General features: G+C 50.7%; 1 protein-coding gene across 1 annotated transcript in view; it reads left to right on the top strand.

Annotated features, from left to right (window-relative positions):
- ARHGAP35 (Rho GTPase activating protein 35) overlaps positions 1-27,170 on the top strand; it is a 113,885-nt gene that overhangs the window by 40,776 nt on the left and 45,939 nt on the right. The window contains exons 2-3 of the mRNA XM_051837363.2: positions 9,852-13,727; positions 26,311-26,455. Coding sequence (XP_051693323.1) covers positions 10,044-13,727; positions 26,311-26,455 — 3,829 coding nt within the window. The 5' untranslated portion in view covers positions 9,852-10,043. The remainder of the gene's footprint in view (positions 1-9,851; positions 13,728-26,310; positions 26,456-27,170) is intronic.

The following is a 27,170-nucleotide window of genomic DNA, read 5'->3' as shown; positions in this document are numbered from 1 at the left end:
CCGGCCGATAATTAACTCTTCAGACTGTTATTTGCTGGATGAGGAGTTACAGTAGCTAGATTACTAAAGATAAATGATATCAGTGTGTTGGGGGTGCCCAGGGGTCCCCAGCTAGATTTATTCCAAGGTTCTTTTCTTGGTGCCAAGAGAGGAACTCAAAGCAAAGCCATGGATAAAGTGCAGGAATGAGAGTAGCACTTAAAGAGACACCAACACTCAGAAGTGAATGCTGTCGGCCTCATGGGGAAAATGGCTCCGCACCCCAGTTCATTCGCCCCCTTTATAAAGTAGGGAGTGGTGCCTGATTGAATATTTAAATAGAGTCGTTTGGGCGGAGTTGAATGCTCGTGATGATCTCTGGGAGGGTGTCTGGGCGTCTTCTCCGTGGTGGAGGAGACTGGTGCACCATGGGAAAGTGGGCATGCTGAAATGGCATGGAAGGAGGCAGAGTTTTTAGCGGTGCTGGGCTGCAGCCCAGAGACTGCGGGAAGCCTCCCAGCTCCTTGTCCCTCACTAACTCCCTGCCTAGCCCACAGCAGATGGGCTAAGGAGTTACTTTCATATTAGATTCTCTCGGTCAAAATAGTCTCTTCATATCTGAGCCCCAGCTGCCCTGTTCCTCTTCCATCTCCCTTGCATGAACTCTTTGCAAGTCAGTCCCGCAGCCTGTCTAGGGCTTCCCCTTTTAGTCACCATCACTCAGGCCCTGCGGGGTCCTTGGAATGCCACGGCCACCTCTCCAGACCCTGCCAGGCTTTTACCTACAGTTCAGGTTTTCTGCTCCGACCCTTCCTAGCCGTCCCAGATCTGAACCATTGCCTCTGGCCCCCCGGAAATGGTTTGTGCCATTTATTGTCTTGCGACTTAATTATTTCGTAATGGGTAACTGCTGTGTTAGGTAAACCAGAAGACCCTTATTAGCATTGTCAGGGCTCCCTCCTCGTTTCATCTCATATTCTACTCTGTAAATGTGTACGATTTAGTTGAAGGATGGATGGTTCAGTTCTCGATTCCCTAAGTATTGGGAAAATACAAAACAGGTTATCCCTCGGAAGTGTGAACCAAGGAGGGAAGTCGGCTCTGGGTTGCGGCCTTGCGCGCGACCCTCTCCAGTCTCGGAGGCAGCTTGTGGGGGCGGGCTTTCCGGACACATTCATCATGTGATGAGCCAAGGAGTGGAATAAGGGTACTGCTGCCGGTTCCGACAGAGATCGGACTCACGGAACTGAAGACGGCCTCTGTGTCTCAGTTTCAAGAAGACTGTTGTTGTTCTTTTGTAGCAAAATGCCGTGACATGCCATTTTTGCATATCATTAACTTTAATTTTCTCTAAATTCATCTGGATTCCCCAGATGAATGAATAGGTTAAATAAGGACTTGTGTTCCTCTTCCACTTTTTTTCTTTATTCAAAAGAGAAAAACAAAATCTTAATAGAATTTTATGTTTTAGTATGAAAATAGAAGCATTGGATTTTTAAAAAATATTTTGTAAAAATTTAGAGGTTCAGTAGACCAGAGATTAGTGTTCTTACTGGAGCTTTCATATCCCTTCCTGGCCCATTTGGAAAACAAATTCCTCTGGAAAATTCTTTCGCAAGTTGCAGGGAAGGTGCTTCCTTACAGCCAGGGAGCAGGTCCATTTCTTTTCCTCTTCCCTGCCCCCCCAACTCCCAGCAGAGTCTTATCCTGTATCTGCTTAATGCAGGCACTTCGTCACAATGCGATGGGAATCCATAGCTTTGAAAACTCAGGAATTTAAAATGTTGAAGTACTAAGGAGTTTTGAGAATGCTTTTTGCTTTTAGCTATAATGTTTATTTTCATTCCTTTCCCCAGTGGAATTAAGGAAAATCGTGGTAACAGGTATTTGACTTGCTTTGCTAGTAGCTCTCTGTGAAACGGTTTCCTCTGGCATTCGTGGTGGTGTTCTGTGTGTGACCGTGTGTGCTTCCAGAGGCGTGGAACGTTCTCGTGGCGGAGACGGTGATTCTGGTTATGGACAACGCGATAGATCTGTGCCTCCTGGGGCGTTCCAGACCTCGGAGCCCAGCAACACTGCCTGTTGTGGGGCGCAGGGGCGAGGCTGCTACCAGGGGAGGGCGGCACACACATTTGCAGCCTATCCTGATCCTGGCCTGTGACGTATGTGCTGTTGGGGAGTGTGTCCACTTCTTGGGTGTTGTACCAAGAAAATACCCTTCTGCCTGCCTTCCAGCTGAACCACTCTGGTGGGGAGCCATTGTCTTGGATAAACAATTCACAATCCACTCTGGATGCCTGGTGATAAGTTCAAAAACAAAAACAAACAAACAAACAAAAACCTCACACAGGTGTTTGTGTTATGTTTGATTACAGCATATATTTGTGACAAAGAATTGAAAATCTTCCAGAAGTATTTTCCTGTCTGAAGTAGTTGACTCGTGGCTTAAAATACGGAACTGTTAGGTTCTGTGTTGTAGTTTCCAGATATAGGTAGCTCTGTAATGCTCAGAGATAACGGGCATTCCTGTTAGTTTTCTGTGTTGTAGCTCTTCAGTTTTAAATGGGTTCGTGCTGTGAAATTATTGGAATGGATATTCAGATTTCGCTCTGCTGGTTCCTCTGGGACCCACCAGATTTAAACACGAGAGACATTGCAGAGTCCTGGACGTCTCCGTCTCCTACTTCTCTTCCTTTACAGCCTTCAGGTCATTAAATTAGTAACTCGGCTAATTTTTTTACCCACCTCTTCGAAAAGTTGAACCTGTTTGTGATCAAATGCTTGAAGTTTTTTCCTTTAAACTAAATGTTTGAGACGTTTTGAGATTTGTAACAGCCTTTGTTTACGGTGCAATTCAGTGCAGCTGAGGAGCCGGTGAAATTGCATTATCCAGACACCAAAGCCAGGGAGGCTGTTCTTACCCAGGGGACTCAAGAGTAGGCTACCAGGTAGCCACAGATTGACCGGCCACTTCCATGCCAGCTGATTCTTTTTTTTTTTTTTTAAGATTTATTTTTATTTATTTGAAAGACAGAGCTACACGGGGTGGGGGGTGTGTGTCTTCCATCCACTGGTACACTCCCCAGATGACCGTCATGGCCTCAGCTGATTCTTACCTGTGCAGATTTTTCAGTTGTCAGCAGCATTCTGGGTTTAAAATGCAAGTTGTTAAATTTTCCAGAGTTGCCTCCTTCAGATAACTGAGACTGTCATGTCATTTTTAAAAATTCTATTTAAGGTGTTGAATGGATAATGTACTTTAGTTTATTTCAAACTTAAGCCAGTCTTTTTTCATGACTGTCAGCGAGAAAGAGACAGGCGGAACTCCTAGGCATGGGTTTTACTCCTCAGATGCCTGCAGCAGGCCAGGTTGGGAGGAGCCAGGAGCCGGAAAGTCAGTCCGGGTCTCGCGCAGGAGTGCTGGTGACCCAACTACTTTTTTTTTTTTTTTTTTTTTTTTTTTTTGACAGACAGAGTGGACAGTGAGAGAGAGAGACAGAGAGAAAGGTCTTCCTTTGCCGTTGGTTCACCCTCCAACGGCCGCTGCAGCCGGCGCACCGCGCTGATCCAATGGCAGGAGCCAGGTGCTTCTCCTGGTCTCCCATGGGGTGCAGGGCCCAAGCGCTTGGGCCATCCTCCACTGCACTCCTGGGCCACAGCAGAGAGCTGGCCTGGAAGAGGGGCAACCGGGACAGATTCCGGCGCCCCAACCGGGACTAGAACCTGGTGTGCCAGCGCCGCAAGGCGGAGGATTAGCCTAGTGAGCTGCGGCGCCAGCCGACCCAACTACTTGAAACCTCACCAGGGTTTCCTGCAGTGGCAGGAAGCTGGAGCTGGGACTTGAACCCAGGTACTCTGAAGTGGGACATGGGCGTCTTTAACCATGAGACTGACTGCTCCCTGAGACATTACCTTTATTTCTTGAGGCTTAAGAGCAGGCTGGTGTTTTGCTTTTTATTTCCTTGCGATTTCTGAGAAGGGGCTAGATTATTGGACACAATTTACAGGAAAATAATTGAGCCCCAAACAAGGAATGACTTTCCAGCTGCATGTAGCGTCAGATGAATTAGGAATGGTGCTACCAAGTTGCATTTCTAAGTTGGTCAAGTGGGTGACCTAAGACCTGGCAGGCCTTGCAGGGATGGGCTCTGTTAGGCGAGCTGCCTTGACTTCCTATCTGAGCCTCCGGGAAACCTCGGGGACCCATGGGTTGAGAGAGAATGCTATGTGTGTACTGCAGAGTCATAGCAGAAGCACTTAGAATGTGTGCCCCTCTTCTGTAGGGCTCTTCCAGCCACTGCTGGCTCGTGTCGGTCAGAACCTGCTGACGACATTTCTTATGAGACGGGCTCACGGAAACATGAAGGTTATGGAAACGCTAGTTCTGTTTGCTTTCAGTTCTCGTTGTGGTCATCTCGAGGTTGTCCGTGTGGCTACGGATTCAGCAGCGGCACAGCCGTGTTTGGGTGTGTGAGGAACAGCAGTGTGGTGAGAAGGCCAGTGGCCGGGAGGCCGTTTACCCGGGGCGGCTGGGCTGTTTTACTTCAGCTGAAAGGTAGCCGAAGACTTCGTAAGACATCATGACAACATGTCGCTACTTCAGAGTCAGGTCCTTGACTGCCGCCTTCTCCCACTGCCCTTAATCTTTGGGAAAGAATCCAGACTCTTTCTTTTTCTTTTTTTTTTTTTTTTAAACATTTATTTTAGGGTTGGTGCTGTGGCTCACTTGGTTAATCCTCCACCTGCGGTGCTGGCATCCCATATGGGCGCCAGATTCTGTCCCGGCCGCTCCTCTTCCAGACCAGCTCTCTGCTGTGGCCCAGGAGTGCAGTGGATGATGGTCCAAGTGCTTGGGCCCTGCACCCCATGGGAGACCAGGAAGAAGCACCTGGCTCCTGGCATCAGATCACCGCAGCGCCGGCCATAGCGGCCATTTGGGGAGGTGAATCAACGGAAGGAAGAACTTTCTCTCACTGTCTGTCTCTACCTGTCAAAAAAAAAAAAAAGATTTATTTTATTTATTTGAAAGACAGAGTTACACAGAGGAGAGGCAGAGAGAGGTCTTCCATCTGCTGGTTCACTCCCCAGATGGCTGCAATGGCTGGAGCTGTGCTGATCCGAAGCCAGGAGCCAGGAGCTTCTTCTGGGTCTCCCATGCGGGTGCAGGGGCCCAAGCACTTGGGCCATCTTCTACTGCTTTCCCAGGCCATAGCAGGGAGCTGGATCAGAAGAGGAACAGCCAGGACTAGAACCAGCCAGCGCCCATAGGATGCTGGCACTTCAGGCCAGGGCTTTAACCTGCTGCACCACAGCGCCGGCCCCCAGACTCTATTCTAAAGTGGTTTCTTCCAGTCCCTGCCTACCTGCTAGAGCATCTACCGCATCCTCTCCCTCCACACACTTTCTTCTGGCTGCTTCCCCCTGCCCCACACCATGCCGTTTGCAGGGGAAGGGGCCTTGCACATGTTCTTCCCTCTGTCAGTGCGTGCAGTCACGCTTCCAGGTCTCACCTGGGACGGAACTTCCTCCACAGTAAAGACTGGCTCGGGCAACTCTCATAGTCATTCATTGATTCATTCATTCATTCAGTAGGCCACGGACATGGATGTGAACTACACAGGGGTGGGCCTTGTCCTCCCAGAGCTTCCTGGGATTCTTGTCCAGGGAACCTCCTCATAGTCAATCCGTAAAATTTTTTTTTTAATTTAGAAACAATTGCAAACAAAATGGAAAAGTAGCAAGGAGAAATATCCTATACTGTGCCCAGATTCACCTAGTAATGTTCTACTCATTGTATTCTTATTCTTTCTTAATATACTAGTACATATGCATAATTTTATTTCTGAATTAGTTACATTATAGCCCAAAACAGTTAAATGTATATTTCCTAAAAGTTGGCAGTGTTCCTTCTTATGATCATTTTATCAGCTTCATAAACTTGCATTGATAAAACATTGTTTCTGGTCCATTTTTTCTATACTATTAATAATATTAAGCTGTTTAAATTAAAATAAAATTTAATATTAAAGTTGATTTATTTGATATATTTGAAGGAGAGAGAGAGATCTCCTCTCTGCTGTTTCATTCCTCAAGTGCCCTTATTGGCCAGGGCTGGCTGGTCCAGGCTGAAGCCAGGAGCTGGGAACACAGTCTGGGACTCCCACAGGGGTGGCAGGGACCCAGCCACTCGAACCACCACCTGCTGGCTCCCAGAGTGCGCGGTACCACTTATTTCCAGCAGGAGGCGGAATCGAGGAGAGAAGGGACTCATCCCAGGCACCTTCGGCCAACCCAGGGGCCTTCTTAACCTCTATGCCAAAGGCTCTTTCTCCTGTATTCACTTTTTTTTTTTTTTTTTTTTTTTTTGACAGAGTGGATAGTGAGAGAGAGACAGAAAGAAAGGTCTTCCTTTTGCCATTGGTTCACCCTCCAATGGCCGCCACTGCTGGCATGCTGCGGCCAGCGCACCGCGCTGATCCGAAGCCAGGAGCCAGGTGCTTCTCCTGGTCTCCCATGGGGTGTAGGGCCCAAGCACTTAGGCCATCCTCCACTGCACTCCCTGGCCACAGCAGAGAGCTGGCCTGGAAGAGGGGCAACCGGGACAGAATCCGGCACCCCTACCGGGACTAGAACCCGGTGTGCCAGCGCCGCTAGGTGGAGGATTAGCCTATTGAGCCACGGCGCTGGCCCTGTATTCACTTTTTTCCCCTAAATTTCTTCTTGTTTTAAAGTATACACTGCAGGGGGCCCGTGTTGTGGTGCAGCAGGTTAAGCCGCCATCTGCAATGCCAGCATCCCATAAAGGTGCTGGGTCAGTTCATTGCTGCTCCACTTGCGATCCCTGCTAATGTGTCCCAGCAGAAGCCGGGAGCCAGGAGTTTCTTCTAGGTCTCTCACGTGGGTGGCAGGGGCCCAAGCGCTTGGACTACCTTCCGATCTTTTCTAGACACATTAGCAGGGAGCTGGATCAGAAGTGGAGCAGCCGAGACTCAAACCAGCTCCAATATGGGATTCTGGCACCATAAGCAGTGGCTTAACCTGCTACACCACAGTGCTGGCCCTGTCTTAACCATTTTTTTTTTTTTAAAGACTTATTTACTTGAGAGGCTGAATGACAGAGAGGGAGAAAGAGATTTTCCTAGGGCTGGTGCTTTGGCATAGCAGGTAAAGCCGCCGCCTGCAGTGCCGGCATCCTATATGGGTACAGGTTCAAGTCCTGGCTGCTCCACTTCCGATCCAGCTCTGTGCTATGGCCTGGGAAATCAGTGGTCACGTGGGTGACCTGAATGAAGCTCCTGACTCCTCGCTTCAGCCTAGGTCAGCCCTTGGCCCTTGCAGCCATCTGTGGAGTGAACCAGCGTATGGAAGATCTCTCTCTTTTTTTGTCTCTCCCTCTGTGTCTGTAACTGACATCCATATGGGTTGCTAGTGTACAGGCTATGGCTTAACCCCCTGCCCCGCAATGCCAGCCCTGCAACTGATTTTATTTATTTATTTATTTGAAAGTTATAGAGAGGCAGAGAGAATCTTCCATCTTCTGGTTCACTCCCCGATGAGCTGCAAAAACTGGAGCTGGGCTGATCCAAAGCCACGGAGTCTGGAGTTTCTTCTGGGTCTCCCACGTGGGTGCAGGGGCCCAAGGACTTGGGCCATCTTCTACTGCTTTCCAGGCACATTGTTAGGGAGCTGGATTGGCAGTGGAGCAGCCAGGACTCGAATTGGTGCTCATATGGGATGCCATCACTGCAGGCAGCGGATTTACCTGCTAAGCCGTAGCACAGGCAACTGATTTTTAAGAAATAATTTTGTGGTAAAATACTTTTATTAATAGTTCATTCATAGTCTGAGATTGCTGATTGGTGACTAATGTCCTGTATGGCCACTTTTCCCCATTCCGGTATAGGAATTGGGCTCAGGATGGGATGGTTGTGCTTTGTTATCGTGTCTCTTTATCCTTTACCGTTAATCTGGATTCTTTATATAGCCATTTGTTTCTGTTTGAAAAAGAGAGGCCTCCCCCTTTAAAAAAATAAAATGTCGCTACTTTGTGTCTGTCTCCTCATGACTGGGTTCAGATGATGCTATCCAGGCCACAATGCTTGATGATGATGCTGTGTTCTCTGACGGGCACTCGTGTGCACGTTGGCAGTGCTCCTATGTCACCCTTCAGTGGTGTTCATTTGTGTTACCCAATCAAGGTGTTGCCTGCTTGCCCCGCCATAATTGCAGTTGGGTTTTTTGTTTGTTTCTTTTTTTAATTTAAGAGGCAGAAAGACAAATCAAGAGAAACAGCTTCTACTTGCTGGTGTACTTCCCAGATACCCTCAAAGCTGAGGCTAGGCCAAGGTCGGTGCTGGGAGCTGGGAGCTCATTCCAGGTCTTCATGTGGTTGGCAGGGATTCAACTATTTGAGCCGTCACCTGCCACCTCCCAGAGTGCACATGACCAGGATTCTGGAGGTAGACCCAGAGCCAGGCATCAAATCCAGGCAGTCTGATGTGGGACCCAGGTGTCCTAACTGCTAGGCCAAATCTTTCCCATTTGGATTTTATGTGTCGTGTTTTCTCTTTCCCTTACAAGTAAAACCAGCTCCCCACCGCTGGATTCCAGGCAGATACCCTGTTCCTTGTTAGGACTTCCCTCTGAGGTGTAGCGTCCAGTTGTGCTTCTTCCTGAGAGAGTTGCATGGACTTCAGTTCCTGTTTTTTGCAAAGTTTTTTTTTTTTTTATATTTATTTATTTATTATTTGAAAGGCAGAGTTACAGAGAGGCATAGGCAGAAACCAAGAGAGGAAAAAGAAAAGTCTTCCATCCTCTGGTTCACTTCCCAAATGAACCCAACAGCTGGAGCTGGGCCGATCCAAGGCCGGGATCCCGGAGCTTCTTCCAGGTCTCCCATGTGGGTGCGGGGGCCCAAGCACTAGGGCCATCTTCTACTGCTTTCCCAGGCCATAGCAGGGAGCTAGCTGGATGGGAAGTGGAGCAGCTGGGATTTGAACCAGCACCCATATGGCATGCTGGCACTGCAGGCAGTGGCTTTACCCGCTATGCCACTGTGCTGGCCTGCAAAGGGTTTTAATTCATTACTGTACCTAATTATTTTGGTGTCCCAGTTGTCCCAGGCTTGGCCAATGGGACCTCCTTCAAGATGGCACCAGTGTGCTTATGAGATGACCCATCACTTTTTCTTGCTGCATGAGGGTTTCCAGCCTGCTTGGCACCTATTGCTAGTCCTGGGAGTAGCTCTTCTTCCAAGGCACCCTCATACCCTTGTTGTAGCATTTAGCATGCTGCTTTTCTGTGTGTTCCTCTGTTGGACTTGTTTTGTACTTCTCTGAGAGTGCATAGAGGTGAGTCTTATTTGCCGTTGCATCTTTACCAGGGATAAAGCCAGGTGTCTATTAGGTTTTTGCTGAATATTTATTGAGTAAAAAATTGATTTTTGTGGGGCCGGCACTGTGGCATAGCGGGTGAAGCCATCGCCTGCAGTGCCGGCATCCCATATTGGTGCCTGTTTAAGTCTCAGCTGCTCCACTTCGAATCCACCTCTCTGCTATGGCTTGGGAAAGCAGTAGAAGATGGCCCAAGTTCTTGGGCCCCTGCACCCGTGTGGGAGACCCAGAAGAAGCTCCTGGCTCCTGGCTTTGGATCGGTGCAGCTCCAGCCATTGCAGCCATTTGGGGAGTGAACGAGCAGATGGAAGACCTCTCTGTCTCTGTCTGTCTGTCTCTCTTTCTCTCTCTGTCTCTCCTTCTCTCTCTTTGTAACTCTTTCAAGTTAATAAATATTTTTAAAAACTGATTTTAGTTTAGTAATTAAAATTGGGTTCTAAAATTATGATGCTAATGGGTTTTCTTTTTCTCTCCATCTAGGAAGCAATGGTGGCTATTAGGCCATGAGAAGCTGTGAAAAGTGACCTCATCCTGGTATACAACCACTATGGGACCTGGCACTTGCGCTGCTTGGGCAGCCAGCCCCCGGTGATGATGTCGGAGGCCAGCAGGTTCACTGGAAGACACTAATCTGATCTCGGAAGTGGCCGATTGTGGCAGGATGTGTCGACGATGATGATGGCAAGAAAACAAGATGTCCGCATTCCCACCTACAACATCAGCGTGGTGGGGTTGTCTGGGACTGAGAAAGAGAAGGGCCAGTGTGGCATTGGAAAATCTTGTCTGTGCAACCGCTTCGTGCGCCCCAGTGCTGATGAGTTTCACTTGGACCACACATCCGTGCTCAGCACCAGTGACTTTGGCGGGCGAGTGGTCAACAATGACCACTTTCTCTACTGGGGGGAGGTTAGCCGCTCCCTGGAGGACTGTGTGGAATGTAAGATGCACGTTGTGGAACAGACTGAGTTCATCGATGATCAGACTTTCCAGCCTCATCGGAGCACGGCCCTGCAGCCCTACATCAAGAGGGCTGCTGCCACCAAGCTCGCCTCCGCCGAGAAGCTCATGTACTTTTGCACGGACCAGCTGGGGCTGGAGCAGGACTTCGAGCAGAAACAAATGCCCGACGGGAAGCTGCTGATCGACGGCTTTCTGCTCGGCGTTGACGTGAGCAGGGGCATGAACAGGAACTTCGATGACCAGCTCAAGTTTGTTTCCAACCTCTACAATCAGCTTGCAAAAACCAAGAAACCCATCGTGGTGGTGCTGACCAAGTGTGACGAGGGTGTGGAGCGGTACATTAGAGATGCACATACTTTTGCCTTAAGCAAGAAGAACCTCCAGGTTGTAGAGACCTCGGCGAGATCCAATGTAAACGTGGACTTGGCTTTCAGCACCTTAGTGCAGCTGATTGATAAAAGTCGAGGAAAGACAAAAATAATTCCCTACTTTGAGGCTCTCAAGCAGCAGAGTCAGCAGATAGCAACGGCCAAGGACAAGTACGAGTGGCTGGTGAGTCGCATTGTGAAAAACCACAACGAGAACTGGCCGAGTGTCAGCCGCAAGATGCAGGCCTCTCCAGAGTACCAGGACTACGTCTACCTGGAGGGCACGCCCAAGGCCAAGAAGCTGTTCCTGCAGCACATCCACCGCCTCAAGCAGGAGCACGTGGAGCGCCGGAGGAAGCTGTACCTGGCCGCCCTGCCCTTGGCTTTCGAGGCGCTCATTCCTAGTCTCGATGAAATCGACCACCTAAGCTGCATCAAGGCCAAGAAGCTCCTAGAAACCAAACCAGAGTTCTTGAAGTGGTTCGTTGTGCTGGAGGAGACCCCGTGGGACGCCACCAGCCACATTGACAACATGGAAAACGAACGGATCCCCTTTGACCTCATGGACACGGTGCCTGCTGAGCAGCTGTACGAGGCCCACCTGGAGAAGCTGCGGAACGACAGGAAGAGGGCGGAGATGAGGAGGGCGTTCAAAGAAAACCTGGAGACCTCTCCGTTCATCACTCCGGGCAAGCCGTGGGAGGAGGCCCGCAGCTTTATTATGAATGAAGACTTCTACCAGTGGCTGGAAGAGGCTGTGTACATGGATATTTATGGCCGGCACCAAAAGCAGATTATAGACAAAGCAAAGGAGGACTTTCAGGAGTTGCTTTTGGAGTATTCAGAGTTGTTCTATGAGCTGGAGCTGGACGCCAAGCCCAGCAAGGAGAAGATGGGCGTCATTCAGGACGTGCTGGGGGAGGAGCAGCGCTTCAAGGCGCTGCAGAAGCTGCAGGCGGAGCGCGACGCCCTGATTCTGAAGCACATCCATTTTGTGTACCACCCGACAAAGGAGACGTGCCCCAGCTGCCCGGCGTGTGTGGACGCCAAGATTGAGCACTTGATTGGCTCCAGGTTTATCCGACCCTCTGACCGGAATCAGAAAAACTCACTGTCTGACCCCAACATTGATAGAATCAACTTGGTCATCTTGGGCAAAGATGGCCTTGCCCGAGAATTGGCTAATGAGATCCGAGCTCTTTGTACGAATGATGACAAGTACGTGATAGACGGTAAAATGTACGAGCTGTCCCTGAGGCCGATAGAGGGGAATGTCAGGCTTCCTGTGAACTCCTTCCAGACCCCCACGTTTCAGCCCCACGGGTGTCTCTGCCTTTACAACTCGAAGGAGTCGCTGTCCTACGTAGTGGAGAGCATAGAGAAGAGCAGAGAGTCCACGCTTGGCAGGCGGGACAACCACCTGGCCCACCTGCCCCTGACGCTCATTTTGGTCAACAAGCGGGGCGACACCAGTGGCGAGACCCTGCACAGCTTAATCCAGCAGGGGCAGCAGATAGCCAGTAAGCTTCAGTGTGTCTTTCTTGACCCTGCTTCCGCTGGCATTGGTTATGGACGCAACATTAATGAAAAGCAAATCAGCCAAGTTTTGAAGGGCCTCTTGGACTCTAAACGTAACTTGAACCTTGTCAGTTCTACTGCCAGCATCAAGGACTTGGCTGACGTTGACCTGCGAATCGTCATGTGTCTGATGTGTGGAGATCCCTTTAGTGCAGACGACATACTTTTCCCTGTCCTTCAGTCTCAGACCTGCAAGTCTTCCCATTGTGGAAGCAGCAGCTCTGTGTTACTTGAACTCCCCGTCGGGTTGCACAGGAAGCGCATTGAGCTGTCTGTGCTCTCGTACCATTCCTCGTTTAGCGTCAGAAAGAGCCGGTTGGTTCATGGGTACATTGTTTTCTATTCAGCCAAACGTAAGGCCTCCTTGGCTATGTTACGTGCCTTTCTCTGTGAGGTGCAGGATATTATCCCCATTCAGCTCGTGGCACTCACTGATGGCGCTGTCGATGTCCTGGACAATGACTTGAGTCGGGAGCAGCTGACCGAGGGGGAGGAGATCGCTCAAGAAATTGACGGAAAGTTCACAAGCATCCCCTGTAGCCAACCCCAGCATAAACTCGACATCTTTCACCCATTTTTTAAAGATGTGGTGGAGAAAAAGAACATAATTGAGGCGACCCACATGTACGATAACGCCGCCGAGGCCTGCAGCACCACAGAAGAGGTGTTTAACTCCCCCCGCGCAGGCTCGCCGCTCTGCAACTCCAACCTGCAGGACTCCGAGGAGGACATGGAGCCGCCGTCGTACAGCCTGTTTCGAGAAGACACATCTCTGCCCTCCCTGTCCAAAGACCATTCCAAGCTCTCTATGGAGCTCGAGGGGAACGACGGGCTGTCTTTCATCATGAGCAACTTTGAGAGTAAACTCAACAACAAAGTACCTCCGCCAGTGAAACCAAAGCCTCCTGTCCACTTTGAAATCACGAAGGGGGATCTGTCTTACTTGGATCAAGGCCATCGGGAGGGCCAGAGGAAGTCGGTGTCTTCCAGCCCCTGGCTGCCACAGGACGGGTTCGATCCTTCTGACTATGCTGAGCCCATGGATGCTGTGGTGAAGCCAAGGAACGAGGAAGAGAACATATACTCTGTGCCCCACGACAGCACCCAGGGCAAAATCATCACCATTCGGAATATCAACAAGGCCCAGTCCAACGGCAGCGGGAATGGTTCCGACAGTGAGATGGACACCAGTTCTCTGGAGCGAGGCCGCAAGATGTCTGTCGTGAGCAAGCCAGTGCTGTACAGGACGAGATGCACCCGGCTGGGGAGGTTTGCCAGTTACCGAACCAGCTTCAGCGTGGGCAGCGACGATGAACTGGGGCCCATCCGGAAGAAGGAAGAGGACCAGGCGTCCCAGGGCTATAAAGGGGACAATGCCGTCATTCCGTACGAAGCAGATGAGGACCCGAGGAGGAGGAATATTCTTCGCAGTCTACGGAGGAACACTAAGGTAAGACCCCAATTCCGGAGGAGTCACGGGAGAGGTGTGCACAGTGTTTCAGTGAGAGTTGATTGATGATAATGTTTATTCTGGTTAAAAAAAAAAAATCATGTGTGCTGTATGTGCTGGCCTAACAGTGTTAGTAGGGTCCGAGGTGCTGCTACCGGCAGCCCTCAGGGAGTCGGGACCTTGGACAGGATGGCTAGCCTGGGGCGTCTTTGTCTCAACAGCAGTGGATTAATCACCACAGTGCGCATAGTTCCGAGCTTGTCCCGTGACTAAGTCAGTGACATCACACTTGCTTTTCCTTCACTGAAACACTGGAACCCAAAGTGGCACACCTCGTCTCTTCCTGCTAAGCAGGCCTTTCACCCCCTGTTCAAGGTTCCTTTCCCTTGCTGGTCTGTAAAGGTTACTGAATGACTAAATGATAATTTATACACAGAAATCAGTGAGAGGAATCTTGCCGCTGAGAGTTATAAATCTGTCCCATATTTATAAATGGGATTGCCGTCAGCTGCATGATTGCATCTTGACATGAATCACTGCTGCTGTCAGTGAGAGGCTTGGATTTCATCTGGAGACAACAACTGGGGCAGGGAGGGAAAAGGAAAGGAAACGGTAACTATGCATTAGAAGCATCGGGCGGACTCTCAGATGTGGAGACAATAGTAGCAAACACAATCTCTTATCTTGCATAGAATGACGGGCTGGCTTTGTGGTGCAAGTGGGTCAAGCCACCTGTCTCGCACTGGCATCCCATATCAGAGTGCAGGTTCGTGTCCTGTCTGCCCCCATCTCCGCTGCAGCTTTCCTGCTAGTGAGCTTGGAAGGCAGTGGGTGATGGCCCACGTGCTCAGGCCCATACCACCCATGTGGAAGACCAGAATGGAGCTCCTGGCTTGAGCTTGGCCCAGACCTAGCTGTTGTGACCATTTGAGTGAACCAGCAGATGTAAGATTGATCTCTCATCTCCTTCTCCCTGTCTCTCCCTTCTCTCTTCTTCTCCCTCTCCCTCTGTCCTTCCCTCTCTCTCACTCTGCCTTTCAGATAGATAAATAAATCTTTAAAAAAAAATAAAGAGGATGTAGTGTGTAGTTTGCAGGGCAGGTGTCTGTAAGTGGTGCCCTGTCCTCTTGGGCTTAGGCTTTGAGATAGAAAAAGTATTTCCCAAATGTTTTTCTTTTTTGCCCTGTTTAGAGTGGGAGGGAAGTATTCTTTGTTTTCAGAGAAAGGCATCCTGGTGAGACACCACAGAACTGTGTTCCCTAGTGAGCCTCCGCCAGCATCATGATTTCTCCATATCTCAGCTCCGCTGCTTCCCATGAAGCAGCGTTTCTGAAAGTACTGCAGGGTCCTTTGGAAAGAAAGGTGGCCAGAAATATGCCAGGCATACCAAATCCGAAGGACTGAGAGTCCAGGTTGTTGTGAGAGCTGACAGTTGTGTTGTCTGGTGGCGCACGGAGATGGAAGCACCTGGTATCTGAGCAAGTCCAGAGCATCCCCTTTGGGTTCTCTCATGACATGAGTGGTCCCCGAGGGTGTGCTCACCCACGCAGTGGGCAGGGCAGCGTCACCGTAGCCTCTGTCCCTGACCTTCTCTGTTCCGACCATCAGTGGAGACGTACGCGGTCTTCTCCTAATTGATTCCCCCCCACTAGTTTTGTCCTTTGCCTTTGTCCAGTGCTTTGTTCTCCAAAGCTTGGTAGGTGCACAAACCCATCAAAAGCAGTCCTTATTCAGGAAGCCAGGAGTGACCTGATCTGCCTCCCCATATTTTCCCAAAGCTCTCCTGTGTGATGACACTAGAATGCAAACATTTGAACATTTTGCATTTCTTTTCTTCCTCCTCCACTCCCAGTGAAGACTGCTGCTGGAACAGCGCATCTGAGTGCTGACAGACAGCCCTCTGATTTGTGGGGGTGTTTGCACACCAGGGAATTAGGAAGGTGGCATAATAGCACACTGAGGGGCTGGCGCCATGACTCACTTGGTTAATCCTCCGCCTGCGGCGCCAGCATCCCATATGGACCCCGGGTTCTAGTCCCAGTTGCTCCTCTTCCAGTCCAGCTCTCTGCTGTGGCCCGGGAAAGCGGTAGAGGATGGCCCAAGTGCTTGGGCACCTGCACCTGCATGGGAGACCAGGAAGAAGTGCCTGGCTCCTGGCTTTGGGTTGGCGCAGCGCCGGCCGTAGCGGCCATTTGGGGGGTGAACCAACGGAAGGAAGACCTTTCTCTCTGTCTCTCTCTCACTGTCTATAACTCTACCTGTCAAATAAAAAAAAAATTTAAAAATAGCACACTGAATTATAATTTTTTCTAACTTGTAGCTTCATTTTTCATACTCCTTAAAAATGCTGCATTTAAAACACATTGCTAAACAACCATGCTTTAAAGAGCACACACCGCAGTGCAGACCAGCAGAACGCAGGCAGTTAGCGTGCGCCCGTGAGGTGGCGTGTTCACGCTGGGACGCGCGCGTCCTGGCCCAGGACCTCCCTTCGCCTGACTGCCGGGTCGGAGAGCGAGAACGGGCCACTTCTGTTCTGGCTCTGGTTCTGCAGGCCACACCCCTTGAAGTCAAATAAAAATGACACCTCTGGCCCAGGCACAGGTGTGTGCCAGCAGTCACTGTAGGAGTTTCCTTTGGCAAGAGTGAAGATGGTGCGTTGAGAAGCGTGTAGCTCCCCTGTCGTCCCAGGGCAGACAGGAGCGACGCCGCTGCTGCCACTAAGAACACAGACAGCACTTGCTTTACCGGAAAGGCAGGATACCACCAGGGCAGAGAATGCCAGGCCAGCCCCTGCAAGAGGATTTTGCCTTTGATTTTTATTGGCATGACAAAGCAAAACTGTGTGTGTTGGAAGGGGGCGTGGCCAGGCACTCCAGTTTCAGTTGGTCACAGAAAATGCACTCTGCCAGGCACCGCTGGGGAGCGGCCCGCAGCCTTCTTGCCCAGACCTCAGTGCTAGTGGGGGCAGTCAGACCTGCACCGCTGCTGAAGACAGCTGTCTGCCCAGGGAGGACCGTGCACGGAGTCCCTGCTGGGGAGGGAGTGCTTGTGTGCAGTGTGGCGACAGACCTCAGGCCATGGGAAAGGAGGGTCCTACCGCTGGGTCTGGGCTCCCCACTTCCTCACTCGGACCCTGGGGATTTGCTTCCTCTGCCCTTGAACTTTCTGAGAAGAGGAGCAGGCATCTTCCTCACAGGGTTGTGAGCTAAGAACAATGCAAGCTGGGTCAGCCCTGGCTGCTGTTATCACGTAAGCAGACCTTGAAGGGAACCAGACAATTGGCGCGAGGTGAGGAAAGACTGGAAGGTGAGAATATGCGTACTGTATTCGGGGGAAGGAGAAAGCTAGTGTGGTCTAGCCAGAGCTGTGGGACCAACATTGTCCCTCTGCTTTTGTGGAAGCTTTAACCCTGTGTGTTACTAAGCTCCTTTCTCAGTACTCGCCCTAGCAACCGCCCTAACAAAAAAAAGCTATGCTCTGGGTACTGATGCGAAGAAGAAAACGCGCCCAGCGCCCTTGGCTGCTCTCTCAGGAGCTCTTTCCTGGACAGTGGAGTCAGAGTGAGGGACTGGCTTTCATGTCCCCTAATGAAAGTGCAGACTGTAACGCTGGCTCTCAGTCGGGCCCTCGCCCAGCTGAACCATTCAGCGCCCTCTCTCATAGGGGGAGCCTTCCGCACTCAGCTGAATGAGACTGAAAATCTCCGATTGCACTTCAGTGGGTCCGTGAATAGCTGCTTTGTCTGCAAAGAGTTGTTGTTGCACATGGTCTCTGTCTCCCAGCGCCGTGCGTTTGCAAAGACGAGATTGGGATCGGCTAAAACCAGGCCTGGGAGCCTTGCTCCACAAAACGCGCCTCTGGGGCTCGCTCAGATTCCTGAACCTGGCGCGTTCGACCACGGGTTTAAAGAGAAGATATTATTGCCTGTTACTCTTCCATGTGACGTGCTCTTACTTTTGTGTTTAAAAAAAAAAAAAAAAAAAAGACAAAACAGAATGATAAAGAAAATCTTTCACTCACTGGAGCTAGCACATGACAAGACCACCTATTGAAAAGCTAACCAGTTCAATCACGCATTGTTTGGTCTGTAAGGCACCAAGTAACCAGTTTGACAGTTTGTGTCCCCCTCCTCCCCCCAGTGAATTGGCTTATTTCATTGGATTCAGTGAATTGGCTGGTTGTTGTGGCTTTGTGTGGACACAGCTCTTATTTTGTGAGGTCTAAGGCAGAGTCGAAGTTTCTGGTGTGAATAAAAACCAGCTGGGGAATCGCGCTGCTCACTCCCCTGGGAGAGATGTAGCTTTTGACAGACACACTGAATGCTGAGAGATGGGCTCTTTGTGACCTGCCCAGGAAAGACTGCGCTCCAGAGGAGGCTGCCCTGCCCCGGGAGCCTCCGGGCCAGCTGGATACTGTCCTCCTCAGAACGGGGCGGTGCCTGACGTGACCGTGGCTCTGACTCCTGGAACAGTTTTCTTTTAAAGGGGACACTTCGGTGGCAGGGACAAGCTCATTCCTTCTTTGAGGAAGGAAGCAAAACGCACGGGCGTTGAGTGAGCGTTTGGTATGTGCCTGGCGCTGTGCGAGGTGCCATAGGTACGGCAGTTCAGTCCTCTGGTTTGCAGTCTCTGGCATAGGGGGTTTAACCTGGGCTTGCATTTTTGAATATTAGCAGCTGGTAGGTTCAAGGTACTGAGATATTTTTTAACCAGGAGGTTTAATCCCAAGGACATCAGGCAAAGGTTATTTTGAAGGGTGAGGCAGCTGAAGTCAGTGAAGACAGAGGCTTGGTGGGGAGGCCTTGCCGGAAACCGCACGGAACCTGACCCTGACAGCCCTGGGCCTTCAAGGAGTGGGGCGAGGGGGAAGCAGGGCGAGCAGTGGAGGCTGCAGACGGCACAGCCGCACGTGCTTTGTGCACTTGGGTACAGAACCAGGCTTTCTCACCGATTCCTCTTGGCAGTCTTGTTTTACAGGTGGGGTCACTGAGGTTCTGAGATCAGACACCTTGCCCAAGTGGCAGAGCTGCCAAGAGGAGGAGCTGAGCTTTTTGAACCCCGGTCTTGCTTCCCCTTGCAGTGGGTGTTTGGAGTCTAGTCTGCAAGAAGGATGCTCATATCGGAGTCGGGGACACGTGTTTAGACTCCTCCGTCAGTCTAGTGGGCGTGTTCATTTTAGCAAGCGACCTCCAAGGATGGTGTGGTGCTGTTTGTTTCTGACTTCAGAATCCAGCTGAGTGGAGGACAGAACGGGCATGGGGAGGGACACTGACATAGCAGCCGGAACTCTGAGGCTGCTGTCCCTGAGTCTCAGTGTATTTTAAGCCCAAATAACTTCGTGTGTTTGGGGAATAAAAATAGACTATCTTCAACTGTCTGCCCTAGTTTACCTCACACCTGTTCTTTAAAAAATAATAATAGGGGCCAGCACTGTGGCATAGTGGATAAAGCAGTCGCCTACAGTGCCAGCATCCAATATGGGCAGGCGTTGGTTCAAGTCCCGGTGGCTCCTCTTCCAATCCAGCTCTCTGCTATGGCCTGGGATAGCAGTGGAAGTTGGCCCAAGTGCTTGGGCCCCTGCATCCATGTTGGAGACCCAGAAGAAGCTCCTGGCTTCAAATCAGCGCAGCTCCAGCTGTTGCAACCAACTGGGTTGTGAACCAGCAGATGGAAGATTCTCTCTCTCTGCCTCTCCTTCTCTATCTGTGAAACTCTGACTTTCAAGTAAATAAATAAATATTAAAAATACTAGTGCTGGGCCGGCGCCGCGGCTCACTAGGCTAATCCTCCGCCTAGCGGCGCCGGCACACCAGGTTCTAGTCCCGGTTGGGGCGCCGGATTCTGTCCCGGTTGCCCCTCTTCCAGGCCAGCTCTCTGCTGTGGCCAGGGAGTGCAGTGGAGGATGGCCCAGGTGCTTGGGCCCTGCACCCCATGGGAGACCAGGAGAAGCACCTGGCTCCTGGCTCCTGCCATCGGATCAGCGCGGTGTGCCGGCCGCAGCGCGCTGGCCGCGGCGGCCATTGGAGGGTGAACCAACGGCAAAGGAAGACCTTTCTCTCTGTCTCTCTCTCTCTCACTGTCCACTCTGCCTGTCAAAAAAAAAAAAAAAATACTAGTGCTAATAACGGGCAGCTTGGATCTGTTTCTCAAAGAACAGAGAATTGCTCTGATGCTTTCGTGCGCCAGCATGTTCTCCTGCACAGCCTGGTGATACGGACACCTTTGTAGGAACTCAAGCTCTGTAGCTCTCGTCAGGATCAGCTGTGCTTCCTAAGGGACGTGCCTTCCGAGGGAGCTTTAGCCGATGTTTGCGATGAGGCAAGCAAGTAAAAGCCGACCCGCAGCACTGGAAGTCAGGTTCAGTGGAGTTGTATTTCAGGTAAAGAGAGTTACAAAAGCGTGTCCCTGAGTTTTCGGAGGTGGCAGCAGGTTTTGACCCAGGTTTGCCAGATTCTATGCCTGTGTGGATCAAGAAGCCGTGGCTCTGTTGTCCTTGAGCCTCTGGTGGGATGACACACCTTCTTCTCTTCCCATCATTCAAGAGGGATGGGAAGACCAAGATCCCATGCTCCTTCCTGTTCATCTCTAAGTGGACATGTCCCAAGGTAGTGAGTGATTCGGTCACAATGCTCCCCGCCAGCCTGAAGGAGACCACGCCTGAGTACCTGTCCTTTCATGACAGCCCTTGCCGCCAAGAGTAAATCTGCCTTCGAGTTTTCTCTTAAACTTGGGCTTGTGTTTTTTCAGAGCCAAACGGGGACACCAGTTAATTGGGACTACATCTGCAACAGAAGCAAGTCACTTTATTGGAAGGCCTTGTTGAAACTCTGTTGGAAATATGAGAGATTGATTGGCAGTCAACGTTGACCATGTAGTGCAAGAAAGTAGTTTAGGGGGAAACTGTAATAATGTCCTTTGTGGAATCCGTGACGTTTCTAGGAACCCTACCAGTCAGTCAGCCCGGAGTGTGTCAAACACGATCTGTGTGGCCCTCTGAGGCGCTGCTCGGAACGCTCTCATTCTTTTTTTTTTTTTAAGATTTATTTATTTATTTATTTGAAAGAGTTACACAGAGAGAGGAGAGGCAGAGAAAGAAAGAGAGGTCTTCATCCGATGGTTCACTTCCCAATTAGCTACAACGGCCGGAGCTGTGCCCATCCAAAGCCAGGAGCCACAAGCTTCCTCCAGGTATCCCGCGCGGGCGCAGGGTCCCAAGGACTTGGGCCATCCTCCACTGCTTTCCCAGGCCACAGCAGAGAGCTGGATCAGAAGTGGAGCAGCCAGGTCTTGAACTGGCACCCATAGGGGATGTCGATACTGCAGGAGGCGGCTTTACCCGCTATGCCACAGCACTGGCCCCAAGACATTTTTTTTTTAAGTCATAGTTTACATTAGGGTGTAGTGTTTGCATTGTTCTATGAGGTGTTTTTTTTTTTTTTAAAGATTTTTATTTTTTTGAAAGGCAGAGTTACAGAGAGGCAGAGGTGGCGGCGGAGGAGGGGGATCTTCCATTCCTTGGTTCACTCCTCAAATGACTGCAACATCTGGAGCTGCACCGATCCGCAGCCAGGAGCCAGGAGCTTCTTCCGGGTCTCCCACGCAGGTGCAGGGGCCCAAGCACTTGGGCCATCTTCTATTGCTTTCCCAGACCATAGCAGAGAGCTGGATCAGAAGTGGAGCAACCAGGTCTCAAACCGGCACCCACATAGGGTGCTGGCACTACAGGTGGCAGCTTTACCTGCTATGCCACAGCACTGGCCAACTATAGCATGACATTTTTAAAAACTATTGTGTCTCTGGCCGGCGCTGCGGCTCTTTAGGCTAATCCTCCACCTTGCGGTGCCAGGACACCGGGTTCTAGTCCCGGTCGGGGTGCCGGATTCTGTCCCGGTTGCCCCTCTTCCAGGCCAGCTCTCTGCTGTGGCCCGGGAGTGCAGTGGAGGATGGCCCAAGTGCTTGGGCCCTACACCCCATGGGAGACCAGGAGAAGCACTTGGCTCCTGCCATCGGATCAGCGCGGTGCGCCGGCCGCAACGCGGCGGCCATTGGAAGGTGAACCAACGGCAAAGGAAGACCTTTCTCTCTGTCTCTCTCTCACTGTCCACTCTGCCTGTCAAAAAATTAAAAAAAAAAAAAAAACACTACTGTGTCTCATCTTTTAAAAAAGTTTAAAATTTATTTTACAGTCAGAGAAAGATCTTCCATCTGTTGGTTCACCCCCAAATGCCTACAATATCTGGAGCTGGACCAGGCTGAAGCCAGGAACTGGGAACTCAGTCCAGGTCCCCCACTTGGTAGCGGGGACCCAAGTATTTGAATCTTTACTTGTTGCCTCCCAGGGTGTGCGTTAGCAGGAAACTAGGATCAGAAGCAGAGCCAGGTCTTGAGTCTAGGCGCGCCGACACAGGGGACAGGTGTCCCTAACGGCATCTTCAGCACTGCATCAGACGCCCGCCCCAGAGTCAGGCGTGTGTTAAGGAAACCTGAGCTACAGAACAATGCACATCTGTCTAAGAGGACGAGGGTGGGGGGCAGTGCATGCTGGCCCAGGGCTTTGCCTGTGGCTGAGGCGTTTCATCAGAGTGGTGTCAGGGAAAGAGCACGATGTTTTGGCCTTCGTAGAATACAACTCTGTTGGAATGGGTGTGAATTTCGTTGAGCCTCTGTTTTCTCAAATGTGAACTGGGGCTAATAGCCCCAGGTGGTTGTGAGGGTTTGCATGATTAATTGCGCAGAGCGCTGGCTCCGGAGCACCCAGCTGGACGCCGCACTGAGAGGTACAGAAGTGTGCCTTGTTCTCAGGGCGTGGCTTCCTCTGCCTGGAAGGTTTCTCAGGGCAGCTTGCTAAGTGCCCCCAAAAGAAGATGGATGTTGGGGATTGTCACTTTCTCCTCTCCAGGGACCTGCTGCTGAGAGTGCTCCCAGTGACTCCTTAATGAATGACACATGTCTGACCGGGGACATGAGACATCTGGCAAGCCACTCAGGAGAATGGCATTTCCATCTGGAATGTACCCAGTGGCCCTTCAGAGGTCTGAAGTATTGGTAGTTATATCAACAGTCTGGCGCAGCTCTTGGCATGCACTGCAAACTCTGATTTCCTTACTAGGAAGGTTTAGAATTAGTTGTGCAAGAATTCTCTGCCTAATTCTGTGACATCCTAGGGAGCCTTCAGCTGTTTCAAAGCAGAATTTTAACATTCTGTAGGGGCCGGCGCTGTGGCGTAGCGGGTAAAGCCACTGCCTGCAGTGCCGGCATACCATATGGGTGCCAGTTCAAGTCCTGGCTGTTCCTCTTCCAATCCAGCTCTCTGCTGTGGCCTGGGAAAGCAGTAGATGATGGCCCAAGCCCTTGAACCCCTGCACTTGCGTGGGAGACCCGGAGGAGGCTCCTGGCTCCTGGCTTCAGATCCACGCAGCTCTGGCCGTTGCGGCCATCTGGGGAGTGAACCAGCAGATGGAAGACCTCTGCCTCTCTGTAACTCTGCCTTTCAAATAAATAAATAAATCTTAAACACACACACACACACACACACACACACATTCTATAAACTGGAATTTGTTAAATCTTAAAAAGAGAGACATTGCGTCCACGTCATTCAGTAGGGGGAGTTGCTGACGCCGCAGCTGCCTCCCCATTCCCGCCTCTGTCACTGCAAAGGTTGAAGCAGACCTGGGCCCTGAGGTGAGAGGTAAGCCTGTCCTCTGGAGCCAGGCTGAGCAGGCGCTCCCCACAGCTCTGTGGAAGCAGCTGTAGAGAGCCTCGTTCTCGCTTTTTCCAGGGAGCTCCTTGGTGTTCCATAGGGCGGATCTTCTCCACCTTAGCAGTCACCCTCGGTGCGCTTCGTTCATTACTCAAGCGGCCAGGTAGTGGTGCTGCAGGGCGAAGATCGCGATCAGACAGACCTGACCTGCTCTCGTAGGACTCTGCTTCCTCCTCTGCAAAGTGGGGCTCTTAACGTCCTCACCTACACACCGCTGGGCCTCTGGGGTGAGGTGATGCATGGAAAGGAGCCGAGCCAAGACCTGGGCCCCAGGAAGACTGCCTCGTGTCATTCTGCGAGAGACGCCGCGGGAACGCGAGGCTGAGAGCTGTCTTCCTAGACAAGGTCACAGATGTGCTGAGGGGAGCACGTCCTGCAGCTTCCTGCAGTTCCACTTTGTCCTTAACGACAGTGTGTGTGGAGGTCTCAGTTTTACCCAAGAACAGGCTACTATGTTAGTTTTGACAGGCAAATTCTACAGGAGTAGGTTGGTTAAAAACACTGATGGGAAATGTTGTTGAATACAAATGGTCTTCCCACACATGCTGTCATTTAACCCTCAGACTACCCGAGAGCAGGGAGCTGCCCTGGAGGTGGCAAGTCACAGACGTAGTCAGCCCAGATACAAATGCAGATCTGTCAGATCTCAAAGTTTTAAAAAGGTTTAAATTCTTTTTTCTTCCTTTTTTCAAAAAGTAAAGTGACAGAAATGTCCCCCATCCGCTTGTTCACTCCCCAAATGCCCACAACAGCCAGAGTTGGGGCAGGTTGAAGCCAGGAGCCAGGAACTCCATCTGGGTTTTCCATGTGGGTGGCAAGGGCCCAAGTACGTGGCTCATCAGCCAGTGCCTCCCCAGTCTTATTAATAAGAAGCTGGATTGGAAGCATGGATTAGCCAGGATTTGAACCAGGAACTTCCAACATGGGGTGTGGGTGTCCCAAGTGGCTGCTTAAACCCACTGCACCCCAACACCCACCTCTCAAGGCTGAATAGGAGGAGATACCAGAGAGACGGCCTAGGTTGGTTAAATCAGCTCCCGTAGAGCTGTGTTGTAAGTCACTCATCAGGACCCGTTTGCCTCACAGTCTGTGTGGGCAGTGGCCACTGCCATACCTGAAAGGCTGACTTCATGGGGCCGAGCAAGAGTGGGCAGATGGCAGTGAGCAGGCTTCCTGGGGTTCATGGTTCCTTTTTCTCTGGGACCCCAGAAGCCACCCGCATTCCAGCGTGCTGCAGACTGAGTGAGGGAGCGGGCTCTGTGAAGACTGGCCTCTCCTGGCCCCTGCTTTGGGAACCAGCAGCACCGAAGTGGGCTGTCTGTAGGTTCCCCCGACACACACGCATTGGTTTGCACAGGAGGTCCCCAAAGAGTCTCAGACTGAAGAGGAAGCGATTTGCTCCCATGTAACAGGGCGCTAGGAGGCAGGAGGATGGGCAGGGCAAGGAACAGGTGGCTGACTCAGGACTTGGCTCTTTGTCTCCTTAGTGAATTTTGTTTAAAAAAAATCCACAAATACCTTAGGGTCATGAGACCCGTACATTTCTGCTGCATCTGCCCTCTGAATTGGTCTCACCAGTTGGAAGTGGGAATTGCTGGGGACCACCTGGTCTACTCCCCATGGTTCTGTTTGTTAGCCTTCTCTTTTTAGTAGATAGATTAACCAAAGATACAAATTTCAAATGCATTTCTTTAGCTTGAGGAATTTATCATTCGTTTAGAGCAGGTTTTCCCCAGGTAAACATCAAGATAAAATGAATAATTTTGGAGCAGAATATCTCCATATTGATAGTGTGAATGGGGCTGCACTACGGTGCCAGATCTTCTCAGTCTGAGTGGAAGACTCTGACTTACTAATTGTGTCGTTCAGGCACGTCAGACTTTGTCCTTGGCAAAATGGAGGGCTGTGGGGTTTAAAGAAAAGACATTTCGGGGGCTGGTGCTGTGGTGTAGTGGGCTAAATCTTCGCCTGCAGCGCCAGCATCCCATATGGGCACAGCGCCTGGCTGCTGGCTTTGGATCAGCCCAGCTCCGACCACTGCTGCCATCTTGGGAGTGAACCAGCAGATGGAAGACTTTTCTCTCTGTCTCTTCTTCTTTCTCTAACTCTGCCTCTCAAATAAGTAAATACTTTTTTTTTTTTTTTTTTTTTTTTAAGGACATTTGGAGCTTGTGTGGTGTGTAGTGAGGTCTCACACAGTGTTGTCGCTGTCACTGCTGCTTCATGAGGGTGCTGGCTTTGGGGAAAGAAGACAGAGTTGTCTCATTTGTCCTTTCTGATTAGTGCCCTTGCCCTTTCCCTCGGCAGAAGCCCTTTGGAATTAACCCCACACTAGTGTGTGGAAGAGGGCGCTCACTGGGGCTGTCCACCCTGGCAGGAGGCAGGCTGTTTTTCTGGAAAGAGGAAGTTATTAGTTTTACATTGCACCTTTTTATTTTTTTATGATTTTAACTGTCTTTATAATGTCTGTTACGCGTGTGGCCTATTTGGAAAGTTTCCCATGTATCCCAGTGTATCCGTGCTAAAGGATGTGGAGAGTCATCCAGTCGTTACTGTATTATATAAACATGGCCTGCTTCTTATAAACATCTTTGTTCTAACAGTGCAGTCTCACGCTCCAGGTGTGACCAAGGTCACTTTCTGGCATCTTACATAGTATTGGGAGGCCAGAAAATATGAAATTAGTGAGTTGAGTGAGTGGGGCTCCCTCTTGGTGAAATCTTGCCAGCAGTTTCCACACGTCCAGGCCCCTGCTGGGCCCTACTGATCCGTGTTGGCACTCACTTTGTTTTTGTGCTTCCTTTTCTCTTCTGCACAGAAACCAAAGCCCAAACCCCGACCGTCCATCACGAAGGCAACCTGGGAGAGCAACTATTTTGGGGTGCCCCTAACAACCGTCGTGACTCCAGAGAAGCCGATCCCCATTTTTATTGAAAGATGCATTGAGTACATTGAAGCTACAGGTAAGAGTGTGACCACGCAGCAGGTGACTCCTGTCCCAGGACGCCTTCTGGAGTCTGTGACATCAGTTGTTCGGTGTGACACGTCCACTCTTGGAGAAGGAGCTGAGCAGTCTGGCTGCCGTTGGACCCGGGACCCTCCGTGTCCTGCATCTTGAGGCTGTCTAGTGGCAGGTGTTAGATGGTATGGGAGCAGTCCTGCCCTCGGGGCTGCAGGGGTGGCAGGTTAGGGACCACTCTGCTCTGGCACGCGCTGTCGTGGCATGCAGTGTTTTTTTCCCCTTACCCAGAAACCTTTTATTTAAGGTATACAGACTTCATACATTTCATAAACACAACTTCAGGAACATAGTGCTAGTGAGGTGGAGGATTAACCAAGTGAGCCATGGCGCCAGCCCCTCCTCAGTAGATTTTCAAGTTCTCTTTTGATTTCTTCTGTGACCCACTGTTCATTCAGGAACATGTTGTTCAGTCTCCATGTGTTTTGCATATGCTCTAGAGATTCTTGAGTTGTTGATGTCCAGCTTCATTCCATTGTGGTCAGAGAAGGTGCATGGTTTGATTTTGATTTTTTTGAATTTGCTGAGACTTGCTTTATGGCCTAGCATGTGGTCTATCCTATAGAAAGTTCCATGTACTGGAGAGAATAGTGTGTATTCTGCAGCTGTAGGGTGAGAAGTTCTGTAGATATCCGTTAGGGTCCATTTTGGTCTGTAAT

Source organism: Oryctolagus cuniculus, chromosome 18 (genome assembly GCF_964237555.1).
Source record: "Oryctolagus cuniculus chromosome 18, mOryCun1.1, whole genome shotgun sequence".
In the NCBI taxonomy this organism is placed as follows: Eukaryota; Metazoa; Chordata; class Mammalia; order Lagomorpha; family Leporidae; genus Oryctolagus; species Oryctolagus cuniculus.
This window is presented reverse-complemented; position numbering and strand designations above follow the sequence as displayed.